This window comes from Phascolarctos cinereus, unplaced genomic scaffold (assembly GCF_003287225.1).
Source record: "Phascolarctos cinereus isolate Bilbo 61053 unplaced genomic scaffold, phaCin_HiC Scaffold_4;HRSCAF=312, whole genome shotgun sequence".
Taxonomy (NCBI): domain Eukaryota; kingdom Metazoa; phylum Chordata; class Mammalia; order Diprotodontia; family Phascolarctidae; genus Phascolarctos; species Phascolarctos cinereus.
The window spans coordinates 180,033,798-180,046,091 of NW_027555847.1; the positions used below are offsets into that span (position 1 = coordinate 180,033,798).

Genomic DNA, 12,294 nt, shown 5'->3' on the forward strand with positions numbered 1-12,294 from the left:
ATTCTATAAGCCTATGAATTTAGGGACCAAGAGTGACTAATGAAACTATGTTGAACTACTGCCCCTCTGTGGCCTATTTAGGTACTGTTCAGTTTGCTAAACTAAATGTGTTGCGATTGACAAAATCATTAGAGTCTACTTCTAGAGGGAAGGTGAGTTTAGTGGTGAATTAAGACCCTAGACAATAAAATTTGGGATGCCTTTCTTTGCTTTTTTTTTGTAATTAAAAAACAATGTAGTTGAGGAAGGGAGATAGGACACATACAGAGGGAAGTATAAAGGTAGTATGTAAAATTATACAGGTAGGGCATGATAGGAACAAAGGAGTTTTTTAGATAAAGTCTTCTAGAAAAATTTGAAGAAGAAAATATTTTCATGGGGGTGGGTGGGAAGGAGAATGGGGAAGGCTTCCAAGTGGGAATGGTACATGAGTGGAACCTTGAAGATAGGTGTATCCTACCTCTGACACCGGCTGGCTGTTCTGTGCCCTTGAAATTACCTAACTTAATAGTACCCTCAAGCAATTCTCTAAGATCAGAAATGGTAGAGCAATTGCTCATCTTCACTAATGGTAAAGGTTCCAATCCCCTTGATGGAAGTTCTCTGAACCAATGAAATAATAATGCTGATGCTGATAATGATGATGATGATGATGATGATGATGATGGGGATGATAGCTAGTATTTATAAAAACACATTAAGGTCTACAAAGTACCTTGCAACATATCCTAATTTACAGTTGAGAAAAATGAGGCAAATGTTAAGTGCTATATTAAATGCTATTATTATCTTAGAAAAATGTATTTTATTAAGTAGCATGAGAACAAGTCTCAAATATTAAAAATAATATTTAATGTCCCACTAGAGAAAAAGTTCTTAAAATATTTTGACAACTACATTTCAATATAATTGGTTTCTTTTGTAATCCTAAAATCCTAAAATTTCATTTTGTGGATTTGAAAACATTATTCTGCCAGAGGGAGCCATGACCCAACAAAGATTAAAAACTCCAATTTTGATCCCAGTGTTGATCCTAGGCCTTCAGCCCATGGGAATGTCATTGATTTTAGGCTGACTGGTTGTTAGGAAGATCATGGAAAGTATCTATTGTTAACACGTGCCGCACTTGGTCATGACCAGAAGGCTAGAGCTACAAAACTGGGTAGTAGGATGATGGGCGTACAGTATACCAGTATTAAGAGTAATTAAGCCAGTTCAATTCAGTGCCCTACAGGAGGGATTCCATGAGTGGAAGCCAATTTAGCTTCCACTTGCTTTCCAGATAACCTTGGCATATCCTAGACATGTGGCTCAGGCGCCACTTGGGTAATCCCAAACTAGATGCATGTGCGACTGTACTTTACCTCCCAAAGCTAAAGGATAAGTAGAAAACAATGGCTATAATCTACATAGTTTTGCTTTCATTAATGTCATCAAATAAGTCATCTGATGACAAAACTTCTGAAGAGATAATGACAGGCGCATGATCTAGTGAATAGGAAGTCAGCCTTGGGAGTTAGGATGACCTGGGCTTATAAGGCTCCTGTCTTTGATAGAAAATTGTTAAGCCATGAATATAAAAAGCAGATGATGGAAAAATGTTTTACAGCTATGCTTATTCCTTTTTTTAAAATGATATTCTTTTCACTAAAAATACAATCTATGATAGTCACATGAAGAAACAGTCTTTGAATTTTCTTCAGTTTGGCAGACCTGCAAACCCCATCCACTTTAAGAACTGTCTCAAGAACTCAGTTTATTATTTCCTCTTATTGTTTTCCTCCTGGTCTGTGCTGTCAAGAATTGCTTGTCAATAATTTGGGTAAAGGTGGAGAGGGCATATTTATTAAATTTGGAGATGACCCAGAGTTGAGAAGGAAAGCTAGCCAACACAGTGAGTGATTGAGACAGGATCCCAAAAGGTCTTGATAGGCGACAGCATTTATTTGTTTGATCTAATAAGAAGAAAATCAATAGGGAAACTGTCAAGATTTACACTTAGGCTCAAAAAATTGACTTCACAAGTGCAAGATTGGAGGATCATGGCCAGCAGTTGATCTGAAAAAGATCTGGGAGATATTAGTGTACTGCAGGCTGAATATGAGTAAACAATGGGATATGATTGATGCAAAAAAAAAAGCTTCTAATATAATCTTGGGCTCTTTAAGAGAGGTACAGACTCTAGAAATAAGGAGGTGGTCATCCAGCTGTACTTTGTCCTAGTTAGACCAGAACTAGTATACAGTGGTTTGTTTTTTAAGGCAATTGGGGTTAAGTGACTTGGCCAGGGTCACATAGCTAGTAAGTGTCAAGTGTTTGAGCTGAGGCCAGATCTGAACTCAGGTACTCCTGACTTCAGGGCCGGCACTCTATCCACTGTGCCACCTAGCTGCCCCTAGTATATACAGTGTTAAAAAAAAATACAGTGTTGACCTTTCAAAAGAAAGCAACAGTAGTAACACTACATAGCTCAATACACTGTTGCTTTAAATCATTCTGCCATGACAATGAGTGGGCGGTCCTAGAAATAGAATAGGAGGAGGAATAAAACTCATAATAGTTCTCCATTGCAACTTCCTTTCTTTAGAGAAGACTTTAAAAAAAGTTTTGTTTTATGTCTTTAAAGTTTAAGGAAATATGAGGAATTCAGAGAAACATGACGATAGATTTCTATGAATTAAGACCACCTAAACATATGTTGATGACAACAAAACATAAGTGACAAAAACTCTAAGAGAAAAATCAAGCTCTGGGCACCTGGAATAACCAGTACTAGTCCCAGAGAACAGATGAAGTAGAGCGGGCCATTTTTGGCACAAAGGTGAGAGCCATGGAGGCAAAATGTTGCATATAACTGTCAGATACAGTCATTGTAGATGGATTGTTTTGGCTTTTTTAAAACCATTTTCTCTTTGTTACAAGGAAGGGTTCAAATTGGGGTTAGGAGGATATCAATCAATGAATCAATCAATTAATAAATTCAATCAATTAATAAATTAATTTGGTAATAAATTAATTTAAAAAATCAATCAATTAGTGAACGGATATTAAGAGCTCAATATGTGCAAGGCACTATGCTAAGTGCTAGAGATACAAAGAGAGGTGAGGTGAGTCCTTGCCTTCAAGGAATTTACAATCTAATGGGGAAGTCAACATGCAAACAAATATATACAAAGCAGGCTATAGATGGAGCAAATAGGAGATGAGTAACAGAGGAAAGGCAGTAGGATTGAGAAGTGTTGGGGAAAGCTTCCGGGAGAAGGTGGGATTTTAGTGGGACCTAAAGGAAGCCAGGGAAGTCAGTAGGCAGAGTTGAGAAGGCAGAACATTACAGGCATGGAGGGACAGCTAGAGAAAAAGCTCGAAGCTGAGAGATAGATTGTCTTATTTGTGGAACAGTCAGGAGGCCAGTGTCACTGGATTGAAGAATAGATGGTGGGGAACAAGGTATAAGAAGAGCGAAAAAGTAGGAAGGGGCTAGGTTACAAAGGGCTTTGAATGCCAAACAGCATTTTGTATTTGATCCTGGAAGTAATAGGGAGCCACTGGGTTTGTTGAGTGGGGGCATGACGTGGTCAGACCTGAACTTCAGTAAAATCATCAGTGGATGAATGGAAGATGTATTAGAGAGGGGAGAGAGTTGAGGCAGGTCTGCAACAGGCTACTGTAGTAGTCCAGGTGTGAGATGATGAGGGCCTACACTAGAGAGGTGGCAGTATTGGAGGGAAGGGGGTATATTCAACAGATGCTACAAAGGTGAGGTCGACAAGCCTTGTGAACAGCTGGGATATGGGGTGTGAGAGACGGTGAGGAATCCAGGACGACCCCTAGCTTGTGAGCCTGAGGGCCTGGGAGGATGCTGCTGCCCTCCATGGTGACAGGGAAGGTAGGAGGTGGGGCAGGTTTGGGGGGAAGATAATGAGTTCCATTTTGGATGCATGTGACTAAAATAAAAAGAAAAGGCATCGGTGAAAATTAAAACAATTTATGGCAAAACTCCCTTATTGTCTCCATACCTTTGCAGACATGATATTTTTAACTTCTTCATCTGGTGAGATCCCGGCAATGTCTGGATTGCTGCTGCTCACCACCCGGGCCTGCAGCAGTTTGGAGTTCACAACAGCTGCTGACGTCCGTCCATAAGTGTGGTAGCGAGGATCCGGATGACTGGAGCCTGTGGCTTCACCCCACCCATCAGACGTATTTAGAAAAGTAGAGAGAGAAAAAAGGGCGAAATAACTAACTGAACTCATCCCTCGTCCAATGAAGAGCGGTCAAATCCACATACGGGATAAATAGGAACTAATTAACAAAGGGAAGGCACTGGAATGCAGAGGGTTTGGGATGGAAGATGAGGTTTTAGTTGGAAGGAAGTCAGAGAAGTCAGTCAGCAGAAATGAAGAGGGAGAGTGAAATGGGGGACAGTCAGAGAAAATAATGGTCATGTGTCCCAGGCAACTCTCTTGAGTATGAGTGACAGGCCAGAGGCTGATCTGCCTCGGGAGATGATGTCTCCTCTCCAAGATCTTAGACCAACGAAACCATAGCCCCAGTCCAAAGGATAGTTTCTTTATATGGGGAAGTGCAGCATAATGGATGGAGAGCTGCCCTTGGAATCAGGCAGACCTGGATCTGAGTCCTGTCTCCAGCACAGACTGCCTGTGACCATAGACGAATTGTTTTCATTGTCTCAAGTAGCTCTCTAAGACGGTAATTTATGGAGGAGTTGTTGTCCTGCCTCAGTGGGAGAAATTTCCCACTAGGAAATTTCTGGGAGTTGTCCGCATCAATCAAACAACACTAGGAACTGTTCACACTGATAAAAATCATAGGTCTGAGCACCCCAATACAATAAAGCCCCTTCCCCCAAACTATATATCCATCCCAGATACTATTATTGCTATCATTATACTCAAGACCATTTCGGTTGCCTTGGCATGAGCTGGTACTACAGGGAACCAACCATTCAACACTGTCCTCAGATGAATCACAGCATCAGTATTGGGGGAGAAAGGGGAGGAAGCAAAGAAAACAGGAGACTATATAAGCCAAAAACAATTGACAAGTAAGAGAGGGCCCATTCTGCCAAATTCTGCTTGGCATTACCTGATTTCACCACTTCCCTTTGAACATCAGGAAGGCGGAAAACGTAGTACACATAGGAGGCCAAGAGGCAGTTCCGCCCATGCTGGTCCTTGCTCAGGTCCTTGCTGTTGTGAAGGCTATTTGCTATCGAAACCACAGACTCAAAGGCAAACTGGGAAAAATTGGCTGGAGGACAAAGAGAAAAATAATTCCAGCGTCCAAGTTCTGACAGGAATTAAGACAAGACATACTCTGGATTGATGACTGTGAACCCAAACCCCCAACCAAAGGAGTCCAGTCTATGCCGATGTCCTTGCTGGAGGCTGGGGAAGATTTCTGTAACCCTTACAGGGCCCAGTTCCTTGCCAATGACTGACTATCCCTCTCTTCTTCATTTTCCTCGTCCCCTAAACACTTAAGACCAGAGGTTTCCAAACTTAGTTGGCCTACTGCCCCCTTTAAAAAAAACAATTACTCAGCATCCCCCTAGAAATCTACTTTCTTTAACCCTTTAATGGTTTAAAAAAAATTGCATCATTTCAAAAAAATATAAAATATTTTTTTAAAATGACGCATCTTAAATTTAATAATTTGTTGTAAATTTGTGGGTTTTTTCTGCATTGAAATTTTGATGATGCAATATTGTGTCATGTAACCATATTATAAACAAGTCATTACATGCACATATTTCTGCCCATGCATGTTGGACTTCCCGACAATGAGCAACAATTGGCAGGCCTGCCAATACTTGATTGTTAAGACCTGTAGGTGGACTTGACCATTTGATTGGTTATAACTTGCATTTTGTATGATTATTTGGAGAACATAATGTAATTGCTATGACTTAAACTTTGTTACACAACAGATGAAATATGTATGAAGGGTTTTTCAAAATTTTCTTCTGTTCTTTCCTTATGCTTCTACCTCGCCCTTATTTTTATTCAATGCCCCCCAATTGCACCAAAGGCTACTATGGCCCTCCTGGATTGTTCCAGAGCTCCCCAAGGGGGTGGTATCACCCACTTTGGCAACTTATGCTTAAGACTACACCCAGAACAAAGAGCTTGAGGAAAGTTCAGATAAAGGATTCCAGGTTCTTTCCTCTCCATTCATCCTTGCCAGATGAGAAAGAGATAGAAAGGTAATAGCATAAAAAAGAATGCTAGATACAGAGTCAGGAGACTTGGGTGTGAATTACTAGCTGTATGATCTTGTTCGAACCTTTCTTTCCTAATTTATAAAATAAATTATAGTTTCCTAATTTATAAAATTTGTATTTATCTACCTCACAAGATTGTTGAGGAGGAAGCACTTTGTAAATGCTTTAAAGCATGACACAAATGAGTTATTACTGTTCAAACCTGCTTGAGGCATGTTGCTCTCCTACTCAATAGCTTCTGATGGTTCCCTATTTTATCAAGGATAGATTTTTTTCCCTAGAATTCAGGTCCATACTCTTGTCACAGCCTTCTCATTTAATCTTGTTTCAGACTACATGCTACAATAGAAGGCTTCAGTCAGTCTTCCCCTTCACCCTAGCACATATACACACAGTGGGCCTTTTTATCTCTGTGACTTTGTTCATGCTGTTTTCCACCCCTGGAATGACTTCTTTCCATTTATCCAGATCCTACCTGAGCCTCTTCAGTGTTCACAAGGGGGAGAACATTAGGGTTCACTTTCATGAAGGCTTTCCCTAACTATAACAGTCCACAATGAACTCCCTGCTTTCTCTAAATGCCTGCAGCATTCCAAGTCTGTACACCGTAATTTACCACTTAATTATATAACATCTTGTGTTGATCTCAGTTCCTGATATGCATTTTCACACCCATAAGTCTGAATTATTGTTAAGTTTCTCAATCATATTCTCTTTCATATCCTTATAATGACAAGCAGAGTTTTGGGCACATAGATGACTCAACAGAAATTGTGATTATTCAAGGATACAGAATGTAGCTACTGCATAGCATCGGGACTTGGTTCAAATGAACACCATTCTGATCCCTGTAGGGGAGAGGTCAAAGGCCAGATCCCATCTTCTGCAGGAGGCCTTTCTCAAGTCTCCTAATAGCCTTCCCCTCTCAGACTGCCTTCCATCTACTCTCTCTATATATATCTTATATGTAACTAGTTACTTATATGTTCTGTCCCCCATCAGAATATAAGCTTCTTGAGGGAAGAGACCTGTTTTTTTTTGTTGTTGTTTTGTTTTGTTTTTGAGAAGGCAACGGAGTAAAGTGACTTGCCCAGAGTCACCCAGCTATTAAGTATCAAGTGTCTGAGGCCAGATTTGAACTCAGGTCTTCCTGAGTCCAGGGTTGATGCTCTATCCACTGCGCCATCTAGCTGCCCCTTTTGTTTTTCTTTTTAACCCCAAGCTGATATCTTGGGGAGACCTCTGTCAGCCTGATTAAGGGGGGAAAGCTCTAGATATAGAAAGGAGAAAAAATTAGCCAACTCATAAATATTTATTGGTAACTAATAACATGCCATAAGACAGCTAGGTAACACAGTAGATAGAGTGTTGGGCCTGGAGTCAGGAACATTCATCTTTGTGAGTTCAAATCTGGCCTCAGACACTCAGTGGCTGTATGACCCTGGGCAAGTCACTTAACCCTGTTGGCCTCAGTTTCCTCATCTGTAAAATGAACTGGAGAAGGAAATGGCAAAGCACTCCAGGATCTCTGCCAAGAAAACCCCAAATGAGGTCACAAAGAGTTAGACAAGACTGAAATGATTGAACAACAATAATAAATATCACGCCAAACGCAGAGCAGGTGCTGAGGATGATACAAAGAAACAGAAGACAGTATCCCTGACCTCCAAGGCTTAGATTCTAGGTAGGAAGACAAGGCGTATGCAATTTAAATAACAACGTATAGTGGTGCCAACTAAGAAAACACAGACGATGAGTGCTATTTGATATTAATGTGGCAAAAAAAACCCAAACCCAAACCAGTTACAGTGGGATCTACTTGATTTCCTGAGTAGAAGCCCAACCCATCCAAAAACAAACAATACGAGACATCCACATTCTACTTGCTTCCCTGTTCACAAAATAAAAACTTGTTTGATGTTCGAAATAAGACTCTTGCAAATGACAAGCTCTGTGGAGAAACGGTCCCTTACAAACTCTTTAGGTCTCCGTTTCTGCATCTGTGAGATAAGAACGATGGACTAGATGACCTTTGAGGTCCCTTTGAGTTCTAAATCTATAACTTTATGAAGGCCTTTGAAGGGTAGAATTGGTAACCAATTAATTATCTAATATTGATAAACCATCTCCTTTGTGCCCAAGTACCATCCAAGGCACTTGTTGTTAAGTTATGTTTGACTCTTGGTGACCCCATTTGGGGTTTTCTTGGCAAGTTACTGGAGTAGTTTGCCATTTCCTTCCCCAGCTCATTTTACAGATGAGGAAACTGAGGCAAACAAGTTTAAGTGACTTGCCAAGGGTCATGCAGCTAGGGAGTGTTTGAGGTTGGATTTGAACTCAGGAAGATACTGGGAAACCCTATGTATTGTGCCACTTAGCTGCCCCTCTTAGACCCTCCTAGGGACTTAAAGGAAAAACAATCCCTACTCTCAAGGTGCTTATAACACAGCCTTAACCGTTCCCGTGCACTTTATTCTCACTACACTTCCCCTCTCAGGTCACTCCTGGATGATCACTCACTACAACTATTCTCAAGCCAGACTCTTCTCACTTCCTAATCTCATGTGTTTTTAATTAAAAAAATTTCCCCCCTACTCTCTATTCCCAACACCAACCCTCACTTCTTCTTTCACATTCTTATTATACTTGTAACCCTCAGACTAGAATGGCTATCACTGACTTCTCTTTTTAGCTAGGGCAGGAAAAGGGGGGAAATCTGCCTGTGAAGAGGCAGCCCCTATGTTTCATTCCTTCACAGCACCACAGTTTCAAGAACTCCCACCCAGGGCTTTTCCCCTGCTTCCTTTCTGATCCCAGCATTCTCTCCCTAGGTCTTGGTGCTAGCCTCAAAGCCCAAAGTACCTGTCTGACCCGCAATGACCATGGGCTGTATGGACAGCTGAAAAAGCTTATCCAAAATCTGGTGCAGAAACAACACGAGGGGCTCCAGGCGGGAGGAATTCAGACAGATGATGCTCAGTTTGAGTTCATGCTCCAGGTTAGCTTCTGTGATCTTTTGGTCCAGCACTCTGATGGGAAAGGTGACTTGGCTTTCCAGGGAGTGACACAGAGTGAAAAACTTCTCTAGGTGGTTGTCCTATGGAGGCAAAAAAAAGCGGCGGAGCATGTATGATTGCCGGCTCCCAGGGAAGTGGCACAGATCAACAGACTAAGCAGTGAATTGGAGATGAATAAAAATGATTAAAATGTACTTTGGAGGAAGAAAAGAGAAATACAGTAGCAAAAACCTTTGAGATGGCTAGGTATAAGGTTCTGACTTATTACTTAGATGAACTGCATGCACACTATGGGTGCTTAATAAATATTAACTGAATGAAAAATTGGAATGAGGTCCCCAACATTCTGGGCAAGCACGTTATTAAGGAAGGAGAATGCTGAATAGGCATCCTGATTAAGAAGCAGTTGTCGAGCTGGTGAATTAAGGATAGGCAGAAAAAGGGATCTAACAAAGTAAAACCAACAAATATGTCAGAAAATCCAAGAGGGAGAGAAAGCTATCTATACCTGGAATATATGTTTAATATGTAAATTACAACAAATATTACTTAAGTACCTGCTGGATGAAGAAGGGTCGAGATTTTGGGGGAAAGGTGGAGTTGGGATAAGATGTGAGGGAAACAAAGAACCAAGACATAATAAGGACATTAGAGAGATATAAAGCAAATTGCTATGTGTGCTCTGGGGGGAAGGTCCAACCGGAAGACATCAGTGGAGACTTCCTGGAGAAGGAGGTGCTTCATTTCAGGTTTAAAGTCTTGATAGGTATTTAATAGGCAAAGAAAAGGAGAGAGCACTAAGGCATGACAGCATAATGAAAATATTCCAGTTTAGTTAGAACAGAGTATGCAGAGGAAGTAGCAGGAGATAAAGCCAAGAAAGGTGGTGCCATATTGTAGGCATAGGAGCCGGACTATGTGCAGGAAGCAATAGGCTGAGAATTTCTGAGCAGTGACATAATCAATCAATAAACATTTATTATATGCTTATATTCTAGGCACTGGGAATACAAAGAAAAAAACATGAGACCCTCAAGGAGTTTATATTCTACTGACTAGACCTTTGTATAAGAGAGATAAGATGGTAGCTTGATGGGATAAGATGGTCAAGGCAAGGTTTTTGTATTTGTTTTTTGGAGGTAATAGGGTTGAGTTACTTGCCTAGGGTCACATAGCTAGTAAGTGTCTGAGGCCAAATTCAAATTCAGGTCTTCCAGATTCCACAGCTGGTGTTCTGTCCATGGCACCTGTCCCTGTTTGTTTTTTAGGACTGGGAAACCTAAGCATATTTTTAGGCCTATGGAAAGGCCATTAGTAGAGAGGAGAGTTTAAAGATGCATCGGGGAGATGAGAGGTTGTTGCAGCAATGTCCTTGAGGACACAGAAAGGAAAGAGATCAAAGAGAGGGACTAACTTTCATTAATCCATAGGGACAGCTCTTTTTCTATAATGAAAGGAAACAGGAGAGAGAAGAAGTGATGATAATAAGAAGGTTTGAAAAATGAGAGTTGTGAAGGTGAGGGAATTCATGTAAGATGCTCTCAATTTCCTCAGGGAAGTAGACATTTACTTTAAGTGCAGGGGTGGAGAGGACAGTTGGTTAACATGACTTTTCTTTGCAAAGTTTCTTAGCCCTAATCATAAGGGATTCAGCTCAGGCATTTGATACTTGCAAGGACTTTTAAAAAACAGATGAGACTTCAACAGCGTTACGAATGCTTCATAAAGAAGCTTAATTGATTAATTTTTATCTGGATCTGATACAACCAAGATGTCTCACAGCACAGTAGATCTCTGAAAGGTCAGAGTTGGAGTCAGGGAGACCTGGGTTCACCCTCTCACTGCTGTCACGAAGCTGTATGACCGTGGTCAAGTCATTTATCCTTCTGGAATTTCACACAGCTCTCCAATTCTTATCTACTAAGTAACAGACTTCTTAGATATTATTTGTAAAGGGACTACTCACATGGAGGGAATCACTGACAGAACACTAGTACATATGAAACAACCAGGATTTCCATTTGTCATTTTCTACTCTAGCATCGTAATTTTTTTGACCCTCATAACTGAATTATTCAGTCTGATCCCATATTAGCCACGCCCTTCAGGCCCCTTACCTGGGTGTGGACAGAAGAAACAGCCTGGACTTCAATGTTGAATACTCCCTTATGTCCTTCAGCCCACTTAATGGGAGGGTTCTGTGGAGGAACCTTCTGTGAGAAAGGAAAAACCAGAAGAGAAATCAACAACTCAATTCTCTTTTCTGATTAAATGGAAGCAATATAAAGAGTTACAAATGTTAAGAGTTTGCTTGAATGAATGACTTTAAAGAAAAATAATACCTACATTCAAGGACAACAATAAAGGCTATTTTGGCCAAGTTCTTTGCATTTTAAATCCCTTGATAGCTTCAGAGACAGTATTGTCAATGGTTCTCTGGAATGCTGCCCTTTTCCACGACCCAGACCAAAGAAATTGTATTTTTCCATTATTGGCAAATATTTGACCACGATAATATCAGTGGCCTCTGAGAAATAGATTGTGGTCAGTCAGTCAGTCAACGAGCATTTACATTGCTCAGCACTGTACTAAGGGCTGGGGATTCAAAGAAGTGCAAAAAGAGCCCCTGACCTCAAGGAGCTTACATTTTAATGGGAACATGGAAATAACCAGGTACCTACAAGATATATAGAGAGCAGGTGGAAGGAAGCTTGTTGATTACCTCTGGAGAGTGCATCGAGTAGTTGGGGGGCAGTTTTTCCAAAGCAACAGGAATACAGTAAGGTCCAGTTTGAAGGCGTTCGTTAAAGAGAATCGGCAACCACTGGAATAGATGATGTAAAGGATAAATTGTTATTTATTATGGTTCCTCATTGGAACAGTTCATCTAGCTCCCCATAATCAAATGCAACTGAGTGATGATTAGATATTGACCAGTGCTCGGCTCTTTTAGACAGTAATTTCAGCCAAGTTCTTTGCATTTTAAAACCCTTGATAGCCCAACGGACAGTACTGTCAATGGTTCTCTGGAAT

General features: G+C 40.8%; 1 protein-coding gene across 3 annotated transcripts in view; it reads right to left on the reverse strand.

Moving 5' to 3' along the window:
- The window catches only part of DOCK8 (dedicator of cytokinesis 8), a 312,720-nt gene that overhangs the window by 94,063 nt on the left and 206,363 nt on the right, over positions 1-12,294 (reverse strand). For 2 of the 3 annotated variants that reach the window (XM_021001787.2, XM_021001790.2), the window contains 5 exons: positions 11,984-12,085; positions 11,379-11,474; positions 9,107-9,341; positions 5,107-5,271; positions 4,017-4,180 (listed from right to left, as the gene is read on the reverse strand). In XM_021001787.2, coding sequence (XP_020857446.1) covers positions 4,017-4,180; positions 5,107-5,271; positions 9,107-9,341; positions 11,379-11,474; positions 11,984-12,085 — 762 coding nt within the window. The remainder of the gene's footprint in view (positions 1-4,016; positions 4,181-5,106; positions 5,272-9,106; positions 9,342-11,378; positions 11,475-11,983; positions 12,086-12,294) is intronic. The other variant, XM_021001788.2, reaches the window with a different exon arrangement.